The sequence below is a fragment of the Leishmania panamensis genome (assembly GCF_000755165.1).
Source record: "Leishmania panamensis strain MHOM/PA/94/PSC-1 chromosome 30 sequence".
In the NCBI taxonomy this organism is placed as follows: Eukaryota; Euglenozoa; class Kinetoplastea; order Trypanosomatida; family Trypanosomatidae; genus Leishmania; species Leishmania panamensis.
The window spans coordinates 774,969-787,999 of NC_025877.1; the positions used below are offsets into that span (position 1 = coordinate 774,969).

The 13,031-nt window shown below is 57.2% G+C and overlaps 3 protein-coding genes across 3 annotated transcripts, besides 1 other annotated feature; all 3 read right to left on the reverse strand.

Moving 5' to 3' along the window:
- On the reverse strand, positions 1–7,335 carry LPMP_302170 (endosomal trafficking protein RME-8, putative; the record flags this gene model as incomplete). The annotated part of the gene is made up of 1 exon (XM_010702938.1): positions 1–7,335. One exon carries the CDS (start codon positions 7,333–7,335, stop codon positions 1–3), a length of 7,335 nt encoding a protein of 2,444 aa, XP_010701240.1.
- A 1,165-nt stretch (positions 7,336–8,500) lies between these two features.
- Positions 8,501–8,780: a repeat region.
- Positions 8,781–9,119: 339 nt separating this feature from the next.
- LPMP_302180 (hypothetical protein) lies at positions 9,120–11,036 on the reverse strand (the record flags this gene model as incomplete). Its single annotated transcript, XM_010702939.1, has 1 exon — positions 9,120–11,036. The coding sequence occupies one exon, from the start codon at positions 11,034–11,036 to the stop codon at positions 9,120–9,122; it is 1,917 nt and encodes a 638-aa protein (XP_010701241.1).
- Positions 11,037–12,278: 1,242 nt separating this feature from the next.
- Positions 12,279–13,031, reverse strand: LPMP_302190 (hypothetical protein; the record flags this gene model as incomplete). Its single annotated transcript, XM_010702940.1, has 1 exon — positions 12,279–13,031. The coding sequence occupies one exon, from the start codon at positions 13,029–13,031 to the stop codon at positions 12,279–12,281; it is 753 nt and encodes a 250-aa protein (XP_010701242.1).

Genomic DNA, 13,031 nt, shown 5'->3' on the forward strand with positions numbered 1-13,031 from the left:
CTAGAGTGGCAGTGGAGCACCAGAGTGGTCCTCGAGCGGCGGCGGCTCGGATCGCGTGTTCGCCTCCGCTGTCGTCGGCGCCGTCAAGGAGAGTGTAACTGCCGCTGCGCCTGGATGAGTGGTGCTGCTCGCGGTCAAGTAGCCGCCAAAATGGGTCTGCGTCAGGAACATGTCGTGGCTTTGGTTTTTATACTTCGCCCATACGAGGCTCTTGTCGAGCAGCGCATGGATATCCGGGGTGCGCGCCTCATCCGGGACGGCGAGAAGCGCCTTAATGACCTTCACCAGAGCGGCGCGAATGGTCGCAGCACTCACGCCAGCAGCCGCGCTGGCTGAGTCGGGCAGCCCCTCCTCCAGATACTTCAGCAGTGTCTCTGGAATATGGTCACGCAGTGCGTACTCGAGCACACGAGAGCGGCGAGTCGCATTGCTGAGAAACCCCTCCAGCGTCTGTAGTGCCTCCATCGTAAGCGCGGGGTACTGCTGAATCACATTCATGAGCGAGGGGAGCAAATCTGAGGAGCTGCTCATAGACTCGACGCACGCGGTAGAGCGACTCATCTCCCGAAGCCACTGCAGCGAAAGGCAGACAACTGCCTCGTTGGTGACGTGGTCCGCCGTCACGGGGGAGAGTTGCCGGTCAACCTTGCTGCCGTAGCCCAGCGACGCCATGTAGTCGCGAAGCCCCGGCGAATTGTTGAGCAAAATCTTCCCGGCCTTGGTGAGCAGCTCCAGCACATTTATGTCCGGCACAGCAGCGGTGCCGCTGGAGAGGGTCGAGGTCGGTGCGGCTGCCTTGCTCGCCTCCTCAACAAAGCGATCGAGCAGCGCCTGCAAAAACTCTTTCGGGTGGCGCACCGCCCAGCCGGGTTGCTGCACGTAGAGCTCCACGTACACACCACCCACCTGGAGACGGCGCAGATGACTACCGGTGGTGTCAGCATCGCCGCTGTTGCTCTCAACGCTACTTTTAATAGCGCCTACGCTGTCACCCGCTATGTCGCATGGCTTCCAGCACGCAAGTGCATCAGTGGAGAGGGCAGCGACAATTTGCCTGCGGCTTACCTGCAGCTGCTGAACCAGCTCCTCCCTCTGAGTCTTGGTCCACAACAGTTCGGGATTTTCTTGCCGAGAGTCGAGCATGCGGCACGCCTGCTTCACATTGTCCTTCATCATCTCCAGAAACGCCGCTGGTAGGTACCTGGAGGAGCGGAGGAAAAGCTGCGGTCCGACTAGGCGATCATCGTAGCCCTTTGCTAAGCATCGACAGCACTCTTCGCGCACCTTCTCCCGCGGAGAAGTGGCGTACAAGGACAACAAGAAGATGTAAAGCCCACGGTCAAGGCTCTGCTGCACGAGAGTGCGATGGGCGAGCATGAGCCAAATGAGCGCTAGGACCGCATCCGGCTCATCTGATGAAAAAGCAGACGTACTGTGTGCTTCGTCATAATGACCTAGAATTTGTTCCAACAAGAGCACCACAGCAGTCATCGCTGTCTCGACAGCTGAGAGCGCCTGAAGACAGGCGTCCGAGGAAAGAAACTTGGCCAACGCCTGCACAATATCCAGAAAAAGGGAGCTTCGCATGGATTCCTCGTTCCTTGCCACGGGAATGTCCGCCTTCGCCACGGCTAAAGAGGGAGTAAGGAGGGTAACCAGTGACCTCATCTGCTTTGACACAGTCGCGGAGAGTGCCTCGGTGTAGGCGCCGCTCAGCAGTCGCAGCGACCGAGCCGCCAAAAGCGGGGCCTCCTTCAATGAACGCTCGTTCGACAAGGAGGTCGGCGCCCCGGCAGCGCTACCTGCGCCGCCCTCCTTGTTCGTCACGTTCGCCACTCTGTCAAGCAAGAAGACAAGCAGCGCCGTGAAGAAATCGACGGGGCTCTGGATAGGGTAGTTGGGTTGGGCAATGAAGAGGCGCAGAAAAACGCCGCCGACGACCACCTCGCTCGCATGCAGGGAGTAGGTGAAGCCGGCCAGGCTCGTAGACAGAGAGGGCAAGTCGGTAGCACCGAAGGCGGCCTCGCGAAACGTCTTCGAGTTCCGCTGCAGTAGTTCCTCCAGCTCGGCACGGCATGAATTATTCCATAGAAAGTACGGCGTGTCAGAGTTGGAGTTTAACAGCATCAGCACCTCCGCTTCGTTGTCTTGCTGCAGCTCCATCTTGTAGAGAATAAAAGGGGTGAGGAGCCGTTGCAGGAGCTCATAAACCCCGACGTGCCGCGTCGCCTGGACATTGCCGTCGGCAATCACCTCCGCCGCATCTTCGTCACGAGCCACGCTCTCTACCCTGTCTTGCGCATCGCTGCCGGCGGGGTCGTCGGACACCATGGAACGGCGACGCGAAATACCAGAGAGGGCGTAGATGGCGTGCAGGGCAAATATGGCAGTGCGGTTAGCGAAGAGCTGCTTGTGATGCTCCTCATCAAGGCCCACGCCGGCCTTGTCGAGGGAGGCATCGTAGAAAAACAGCGGCTGAAGCAGGTGCCAGATGCTTCCGTAGGAAATGAGCTCCGACTGCATTTTCTGGCTGCGCGACTCGCTGGCGCACGCCCGCGTGCACGCCCGTGACAACTCCGGGGTCTGGTAGTAGGCTATACCCTTCGCTGTGAGATACGGAATCTGCTTCTCGCGCAGCATCTTGAGACGGCAATCCGGGAAGCGGGCACAGATGGAGAAGGTGAGCATGCAGTGCTTTGCAATTCGTACCTGCACGTCAGTGTCGTGCGAGTTTGGGGTGATGAGGTCGAAGCAGTAGGTGGCGATGTCGGCGAGGAGGTGGATTCCATTCTCCTCCTGTAACTCGTCGGCATTCAGGGGTGCGTTGCGGATAGTGAAGTAGCACAGCTCCGTAGCTGGGTCTAGGAGAACAACGTCCTTGTTCAGCGCATCCGGCGCGCGGAACTCCTTCTCGATGAGGTGCAACAGCAGGCTGTAGCCAGCGTACTTGTACTGACGAAGCGTGGCGCCGCATCGTTTGAAGAGAATGGATTGCGCCTTGAGCAGCAGCGAGATGTTGTACGGACTCGGCTCACTGGACTCCGCCGAATCGGTCGCCAAGAACTCGTAGGCGCGCTGGATCTGCTCAAAGACCTCTCGGCCGTTGGGGTTCTTGTCGGGGTGGTAACGCGCGGCGAGCTGGTAGTAGGCCTTACGCATCTCCTGCTTCGATGGATGTGGTTGTAGCTCCAGGAGCTTGTAACAGGCCTCCCGCGTCAGCAAAGAGGGCTGTTTGTTCAGTTCCGCCTTCCACTGCTGCAGGACATCTGTGAGGAAGCGCACCGCGTCTCGTACTGGCCAGTTCGGAAAGCGCAGTTCGTCGCAGAAGTGGCGAAGGTAGTATTGACTGCAGAAGAGCTCCCTCTGCAGAGATTCGTACTGCACCCCAACAATGGGACAGTACTGATAGATAGCGGTGTTGTTGCCCAGCAGTCGCGGCGTAAAATCCGCCACATGTGCGGCAGCCTTAGCTGCCAGGTACTGCCGCATGGCCGGGGACCAAATCGCCTCTGGATTATCGTACTCGCCGAGCAGCACGTCTGCGAAGGCGTCGGGGCCGTGATGAGTGAGGTAGCACACCATTGCCGGTGGTAGCAGTGGCGCCAAAATGCTGTCGCGCACCAGGTCGTTCTTCGCCGCCGCGTACTGGAACGACTGTCGATGGTGTGTCGCGGCAAGCAGACGGCACATGGGTAGCACGTCTGAGGCGGTGTAGAGGCACGAGAAGAAGAAGACACCGGTCAGAAAGAAGTGGCCTACGAGCGGGTTCGCTTCCATCAGCGATAAAAGAAGTGTGTGCACCCGCGAGCACACACCGCTATCGAAGGTGAGAAGCAGCTGCACCAGATGAGGAAGAATGGAAGGACTGCTGAGGAGCCGTTTCACTTTCGGCTGCGGCTGCATTATCGCACCCTCGTCATTCACCGATGGGTAATGCCTGCATAACAGAAGAAAGACATCTAGCACTGTGCACGTCACCTCCGTCAGCGTCAGGATAGCGGGTAAATCGGCGCTCAAGACCCCCCAGCGCAGCTGCGCCACAGTGCTGAACTCACGCCAGCCTGACATGCCCTGCGCCCACACCTTACTCGTCGCCGTCACCTCGCCCTTCTTGTAGAGCTCCTTGAGCTCGGAAAAGGAAACGGGCCCGGCCTTGACGCCATTCCGGGTGTAATGCCATTCCTTCTCCTGCCCTTGCATCTCCTTGAGATTGCCAGCATACTCGATTGCGTTCGACACAGACTTCAGCTGTGGTCGATCGATGTGCAGGTGCGCCACCGTCACCAGCTCCATCAGTGGCGCCAGTCCGTCGTGGTCGAGAAAGAGCTTGATGTTGTGGCGTGCCTTGAGTAAGTGGGCGAGCAGCAGCAACAGGCGGTCTCGCATCATCGGGTCCGTTGTGTTCTGCAGCATCTGCAGCAGGAACGGCACATCGTGAAACTCACCAATGTCCTCAGCGTAGTGCGTGTACAGCAGCGCCAGCCCGTGCAGGCATTCGAGCTTGCTCTTGGGATCCTGGACGAGCAGGAAGCGGTGGTACATATCGTTGAAGAACTCCCTCGGCCGTGCGATCACCGGATGCGCGTCTTCGAAGAGCAGGCGAGGGTAGTGTTGGCCAATCTTGAGCTCCGAATCAAGGCTGTGGTAGACAACCTCGAATTCGGTGTAGTTCCACGCAATGAGCTTCTCCCGACGCATATCGCTGTGCTGTCGAAACGCATCCAGCTCTGCCTGTACGGCAGCCTTGAGCTCTGCCCGAGTGGTGTGGTTCCAGATAAGGTCCGGTCGCAAGTGGTCCTGTTTCAACTGATAGAAGAACATGTTCCAGTTGATCGTTGGCGCCACCTTCACGTCGCGCACACGGTACCGCACGCGGCCTCCGTCGGCGACCGGGAGGTCTGCAGCGGAGGAAGAAGCCGCCCCTGTCGGCCCGTTGGCGGCGCTCCGGTTCGCCTCCAGTGTGACGTCGCACGGGTTGAACGACTTCTTGAACCAGCCTGTCTTCGACTCACGGAACAACGCCGTCATCTGAGTCACCTTTTTCTGTTCCTCCAGCTCCCACTCGCTTGGTGGCGCCTGCTCCTCCGACTGCAGAAAGCTTAAAAGGGTGAGAGGTACCATGCGTCGCAGGATATCTTGGGTCGGCACGTTGCTGTGTGCCCAGTACGCGATGAGCCGCCGCGCCAGGCTGCGAGGCTTCCTATTCGACGAGAAGGCCGCCGTATTGAACTGGGTAAGAATGCCGCCCTCCGACAAGGCCAGCTGCTGCATGCGTGTAAACTGTGTCTTGTCGCCCTCCTCCATCACAACCCGAATCAGCTGACCAGCGGTGTAGCGAATAATGTCGCATGTGTGGCTCAGTAAGTCAAACAGGTGTCGTCCCAGGATATCGACCAAGTCCCCCAAAAGGCGCTTGAAGTGCGCGGGGTCAGTCGTGGTACTGTACGGTGGGCAGAGCGCGAACTCGAAAAAGAACAGCAGCTCCAACACTAGCAGGGACGCGCTCTCGTTGGGGATGTGGTCGCGCAGCACCTCCATCAGGCTGCGAATAAAGCCTTCTGCACTCAACAGCCGGTTTTTGTTAATGGACTCGTGCTCTATCTCGTAGTGGTTGTGGAACGGCGTCATGAGTGTATTCAAGAACTCGATCACGGCGAAGGAGATGGCTAGGTTGTTCAGCCGCAGCGCCTGCACAGAGTAGACGCCGACCGACTTGAACAGCGACGGAACCAGCGCAATTGAGCTGTACCCCACTCGTGACACGGAGAGGCGACCCAGTGCCTGAAATTGTTCCACAATAAAGTGCTGATGCACCGCGTCAAGCGTCACGCCACCACCGCCGCCGTTGTTGTCCTGCTTGGTCTTACTACTCGACGGTTTGACCCATGAAAAGTGCCCCAGTACTGCTTCGACGGCGTTGAAGATGAGCTTCTCACGATTTTCTGAGAAAAGCCCATCTCTGTTTTCGCTCCATGTCAGCCCTGTTCTCGGGACGTTGGTGTTGAAGAGCTCCAGCGACGCCATGAGACCAGCACCCACGCCGCCTCCTGTCAAGTCCGACGTGTCGCCTGCACCCGGAGCACCAGCGAGACGACCATCGACAAGCCCTTTCAAGAGCAGGCTCTCCACTTCCTCTGTGACGGGGGTATTGAGAGAGGAGAGTCGGTTGCGGCGCAAGAGTGGTCGCGACGTGACACACACGTTTCCGTCCCCGGCGCTGTAGCACGCTGTCAGCACATGCGCCAGAATCGTATCTCGAACGGGTGACTGATACGACTTCTTCACCAGGGAATCCTTGAAAAGAATTAGGAAGCGTTGGTCGTCGTCCTCGCAACGCACGAGCGCAAAGACAGAGTGGAGAAAGTGTACACTGATGGGATTGTACGTAACAGGATCGCGCTCCACAATAGCAATCGGCGTGGTGCTCAGCAACCGACGCACCGTGGCGTCGTGCAGCTTTGGGGAGTGCTTGAGAACGCTGAACTCCTCCACAGCCTCGAGGGCGTCACGGCGGATGCCGAGGCGTTCTGAGTCAAACACGGTCTGCTGCAAGACGTTCATCTCACGGTAGCGTGGCAGTCCAACATACTCCGTCGTGTTGCGGTAAATTGCCTCAATCAGCGGCTTCACATTCGCGACGTCATAGAGATGCATTTTCATCTCCGTCCCATACGCGATGACGATGCTGCCCGGCCGGTCCACAATCGTGGTAATGCCTCGGATACTGCAAAAAAGATACTCGCCTACCTTTTCATACTCTGGCAACGCACCCGTCCCACGGCTGGTGGCTGTCGCCGACGCCGGTACTGGTGAGCTTGCAGGGGCCACACCCTCGGCGGGTGCGTTGCTACTCGTGCTGTCCCCGATACGGCACAGTTGCTCAACGCCAATGGCTGTCACTCGTAGAGTGCACGGTCGCAGCGTCTCATTGATGGTATACTTCATCGCCCCATACACCTGCACTGCTAGGGAGGCACGATAGTTGCAATCGAACAACAGTCTGTGCCGGTTCACATCCGTCAGCAGCTGCACCCGCTCTGCATCTGACCCGCACGAGAAGCGCAGCTCCTCTGCCCGGTTGCCATTGCTTTGGATAATGAGCAGGAATAAACTACTGTTAACCCCGTCGGCCACAATGTTGCGCACACTCGAGGTGTACGGCCAGTAGTTTGTCAGCTTTGTCAGCGATCGAACGTCGCACGTGGCGATGCCCTGTGGACCTACGCAGAAAATTCGCGTGTACTTTCCCCTCCACGAGTGCTTCGTCACTGTATAGCAAGAGGTAAAAGAATGGTGGTCGAGCGACACGCTGCCTGCGGCCAAGGAGCTCGACATGAGACTGTTGTTCGTTCCTGAAGTGATTGACGCGCAACTCTCTAGATGCTGGCAACGGGGCGAAGAAAGCAAACACACAAAACAGGGAAACTAGGAGCAGACGGGGCCAGTGACACCTACCCAAGAGAAGACGACGTCCTGAGACGATCCCCCGCAAAAAAAAAAGGGAGCGACAAGGAGAAGACGGGAAAAGGGGAGCCAGTAAAGAGGAGAGAGAGGGGCAGTGAGACGAAGGCAATTGCAACCACCAACAAACGTGGACAGTAGCGAAGTGCCGTGGTCACGTCTCGTATTGCTATGAAAGGAGCACTTAAGCAATCGGCAGTGGTATATAAAAGGGGGAGGCAGAGAGCGTGAGTGTGAGCGTAGTGTAGAACAGAGAGAGCGTTTCTTGCGCAGTTTGTAAGAAATACCCACAGAGAGGCATACTATAGGAGAGCGCCCCACCCGCACCGAGAGACCGGAGAGGGTGTCGTTCTACGGGGGAGAGAGGAATGAGGGAGGAAGGCGTGGGTGGGTCGGTGGAAGAGGATGCGAGGCCACGCTGGTGGAGTTTTGGTACAACCTAACTTGGGAGGAGCTCGTTCCCTCTGGCTTGCTCTTTATATATATATGTGTGTGTTGTTGTGTAGAAATGGGCAAAAGATGGGGGAGGGGGGAGTGGAAGAATGCACGCGAGCCGTGAGTAGGACCAGTGACGATGGGACTCAATGGAAATGAAGGAGAGGTTAAAGGAAAAGAGAGGTCACCGAGAGAGATCATGGTCTGTGCAAGGCGGATGCGTGCAGATCAGGGCCGTCGAAACGATGTCGCACCACCGTGGCCGCGACCGCGATGCACATCTTAGTGTCGACTTCTTTTTGTCAGCCAAGCATGAAGGGGATTAGCTTTCCGCGCGTGCAAAATGGGAAGGGGGGAGGAGGCGGTGGCTGACTGAGGACCATTCTTTAAACGCCAGCTCACATCGTCCCCGAGGATGTCAAATTCAATACGACGAAGCGCTAACTCAGCATCGCATAGTTATTCACGTTCGTAAACGAACATGAAAACGTGGTGCGGGGGGGGGTAGAAGTGTATTTTTATTTTTTTTTTTGGGTGCAACGTGTCACTTCACCACGCACAAGTCCTCAAATATACACCCGCAGTTCCCCATAGCCGACCCACACTTCTGTCATCAAATCGGCTCACGCGTCTAGCAGGGCGCTTGACGTCCTTCCTCCTTCCCTCGTTCGGATATGGGCTGCACAGATCGGCACCAGGCGAATTCGGGTAGGCCGCATCCTTTTAACCAAGCGAGCCACGGATAGGGTCCTGCTTGGGGCCGGAGGCGGCGGAGTTTGTTGTGCAGGTAACATAGAGTGGTGTAGGTGCATGCCGGATGGGCTCCAGAAGGCGCAGTTAATCCACCTCCGATCAGGGTCCTGTGGGACTCTGCACCCTGCCTGCAATATATGAGTATCCCTGGTGCCCGAGAAAGGAGGAAGGAGAGGAGGGTGGTGAGAGCAGCAGCACCACCACCGCCAAAGAAATATCAGCATGGAGAAGTAGTCGCATGTGTTGCGATGTCCGGCAGGGTGAACATGTGCCGAAGAGTGCATGGAGATTGGCAGGAAGGAGCCTGTTGGCGGTGCCTTTCATTGGAAACCGGAACAGATGAGTAGACACACACACACACACACCACCTCCATTAGCAGTGAAGGCCAAAAAACCTTCACGAGTATGAGAAGAAGACGCCCGTCGTTTTTCGCTGCCCGCCAAAACAAGTAACCCCGTTCTCTGTCCTTTTAGGCCGCTTCGTTCACCTCAAAGTACATCATCGAGACCAAGTGAGAGGTCATGAGCATCACATCCAGAATGAGGAGAACAATAAGAAAGACGTCGGAGCCGAGCATGAAGAGGCGATACCGCCGGCCTTTGATGTCGCTCAGCTGCTCCAGGAGCATATCACTGCGCGAGGTAAACCATGACAGTCGCGAATCGGTCGTGTTCTGCTGCTCGGCCATATCGTAGAACCCTTGCAGCCACGGCTCCTCCCACAGCACCTCAGGGATGTCATGAATCGACTGAATCGCAAGTTGAGCAACGGCAATCTCGCCCTCGAGTCTGGCAATGCGTCGCTTCGTCGAGTAGTAGTCGAGCAGTCCAGTGAACTCAGCGGGGGTAGAGAGAATATGGCGGTGTGACCACTTTGTCACGTACTCAAAATAGTCCACCCCGGCAGAGCGGCCGAGTGAGTGGGAAAAGGTGAGCATAACGAGGCTGCGTGCCGGCTCGCTGGCAGGAACAAGATAGTGGTCAAAGCAGAGCACCTTGGCGAGCCGATCAAGCGCTGGTTTGACCTCCAATAGCTGAAACCCCAGTAGCGAGGGTTGCTGGACAACCTCACACTGCTCATCGATTTCATACGAGCACCAAATAGGGAAGAGGGCATCAATTTCAGCTTGGAGGTAGCGATGCTCGGTCCCTTCGAGCAGATGATTCGAGGCGGACAGGAAGTCGTCGTCTACCATCCAGTGGTCTTTACGGTCCATGCCCCACCACACGACTGCACCATTGGAAAACAGGAACAGGTCAAAGGAGTTCATACTCGAGACGTGCAGGACAGCGTGCGCCATCTCTGTCTTGTAGCCCCGACGGTGATAGACCGTCTCCAGCGCATCCAGGTCTAGGCGCTCTGCGATGCAGCTGTAGCTGATGCTGCCAATGTGAGCCGCCAGCGCTTCTGCAGAGGGCAGGGACGGTTTACCGGTTCGCCGGTCTGCTCCGGACTGCGATCGGTGCGTCGTATCTCGCCCGGTGCGGCGTCCGTGTCGCTGGCGTAAGGCCAGTGATGACGAGCGCTGCAATGGCTGGAGGGCCTCTCGTGCGAGGGCGTTCGTGCGGCCGGAAAAAAGTCGCCGCAGTCGCACGCGGTCGTCCACGGGGGACACGACGAAGATGGACTGGTACGATTGCAGGTACTCCTTCAGCGGCCCGTACGTGGCAGTATACCGTGCGGTCCAGTTCATCTCCTTTTCCATCTCTGCGAGTGTAATACTCGCAGTGGTGTTGCTGATGACCAGGTCAAGCAAGCGGGTGCGCGGGTCAGCAGGCATCTCAGCCTCTTGCATGGGCGGCCGCAAAAGGAGTGGGGGGGCGTTCGTCTGAGGACTTGGCACCAGCGGCGGGGCACTAGCTGTAGCCGTTAAGCGCGGCCCCGGGGGAGTGACTGATATGGATTGACTAATGCTGATACTGTGGTCTTCGACCTGTTCCGCTCGATCGTTGCCACCGTTGATCTCCTCTGTCGGTGCATCGACAGCCTGGAGAGTGCGGAGTTCGAGGAGGCGGCTGCCACGGCGCCACGCCGGCACCAGAAATTCGCTCGCCACCACGTCCCTTACCTCTACCATGTCGGCACCGGGCTCCGAATCCATGTCGATTGGGTAGTCATGGGTAAGGGGCTCTGCGCTTGTGAGCTGTCCCGCTGTATTGCTGTCATCCGGCACGAGGAGGCTGTGGCGCTCATCGAGCTCTGAATGCCCGTGCGAGTGACGACGACGGCGCGAGGCGCGAGACACGGTACTGGGTAAGGGGGTGCTATTGTAGTCGTTGCTACGATACACGCCCCGCCCGTGTCCTCCCGAGCGTCTGCGGTGGAGAACCGTGCGCTCCTCTTCTGCTGAGTAAGACGAGGAGGTGGAGGAGAGCGGTGTGCGCATTCGATAACTGGGGTCGGTGTTGTTGCGTGCATCAAAAAGCTTGTCCGTTGTGATTCTTTACGCTACCCGTAAATGGGGAAAAAGAGCGACTCAAGGAGCGGAGTGGGGTGACTTTAGTGGCACACCAACTTCGCGCAAAGACAGGGTATGGTGTGTGACCGTTTTCTGCGAAGAACAAGAAAGAGTGGCGCCGACAGAGAGACAAAAGGCAGGGAATAACCGAATAAGAGAGAGTGCATCGTGACAAGCGACAGCTACACCGGTGTTCGTGCAGTCGGCGTAGTGAGGACATCGCGTAAAAGAGGGTATGTCAGTTGCACAGGCGCATTTGCCTAGCTAAGTCGAGGCTGAGGCACGCCGCCCTTCCGTGTCGTCTACCGCACGCATACTACCTCTAGTTCTTTTCGCGTGGCGCAAGTGTAGACTGAAGAGACACAAGCACTGGAGACCTGTAGTGGTGTTTGGTTCACAGTGTTGCTCACAGCTGATTCTTGGTTTTCCCCAACTACAGTTCTGTGAAAGACGGGGACTAGGCCTCCTTTTACGTGTATAGCAAGCTCCTCTACTTTTCCCCGTTCGTTATCGAACCCGAGACGTCGAGGTAGTTGAGCGCGTATGTAGGCAGGCCTGGTCTTGCCGAATAACCGCATCCCGATACGAGGGACTATTGCTCAAGCGGGATAAGAGCGAGATACGTGGACAGCGTGTAGTCCCGCAATACCCATACGACGCCCACTCCTCTCCTTTGGCACCAGTGCACGGCATTGCAGCAATCGAGATCACTGTTGGCCTAGGCTGCCTTAGGTGTAGGAAGAGCGGTGGCTGATCCGCGATGTCTTTCCTGCTTTGCAAAAATGAGATAAAGCACATCTCTGGAGATCACAGACACCCATGCGCGTAACCAACGACTAAAATCCGGGGTGGCGTACAGTAAAGGAAAGGCAAACCGAGAGAAGCGAGAGCAAGAGAGTTTCAAAGGGAGAATTAGTTGTGACTTAGTGCTCCAAGCGGCATGGTGTCGCACTCCCGGGGAGGGAGGAAGTGAGAGCGGTGAACCAGGGGGGGGGTGCTTGTTGTGTGCAAGCCACCATGCCACCGGCTTCCTCAAAAGAAGCAGATGAAAAGTAAACTCTGTGATGCACATCATGTAGAGCGGAGAAAGGAAAAAAAAAGCGGAAGGGAGTGCCGGAGATCAGTGCGTTATTGTGCATCAGACTGCTCGCCCCTCACTTTGACACTCGCTCACGCTGCGAAGCTTCGGATCACCTCACACAACGACCCCTCAGCGTCTCGTGGCACAACGAGGACACCGACCGCCGGGTAGATGTTGAGACCGAATCGCGGATGCTCAATCATTCGGCAGCCTCCACCAGGGCCAGCAATGAGAACACTGTTAAATGAGAAGAACTGCTGAATCGCGTCGGCGTCGCTGAAGATGGTGGCCCCACGCTCCGTGCAGATTGGCAGCCCCGTCGCCGGGTCCGGCCAGTCCATGAAGAAGCATGAGGACGATTCGTTTGCGCTACCGAAATACTTCTCCAACCGCGCCCGTGCGGCAGCCATGAAACTAAAAAAACGTTCGCGACTGCGATCTTTCCATTCCACCGAGGTAGGAGAAATTCGGATGAGCTCTGAGAAGTCGTCCTCCGTCTTCAACCTCGGGCACACCGGCGAAGGCGCTGTCAACGACTCTCCAGTTGTCGCCTCATCATCCGCGCCTGTCAGGTCCTGCGACTCACCGCCATCCAACATAGCGAGGTCCTCACTACGAACAAAGTCAGCTGACTGAAATGTGTAGAGGAGATAGTAATTGGCTTCCGATGACTCCCCGCTTGCTTGTGCTGCTCGAATGAATTGTGCGCGCCGCTCTGCCTCTGGAAAGACGGTCATCAAGTTCTCCTTTGCGTAAAACTTTGGGCACCTCAGTAGAACCACCTCCATACCGGAAAAGTCCAACAATCGGATAGTGTCCACAAGCAAACAACGACGACGCAT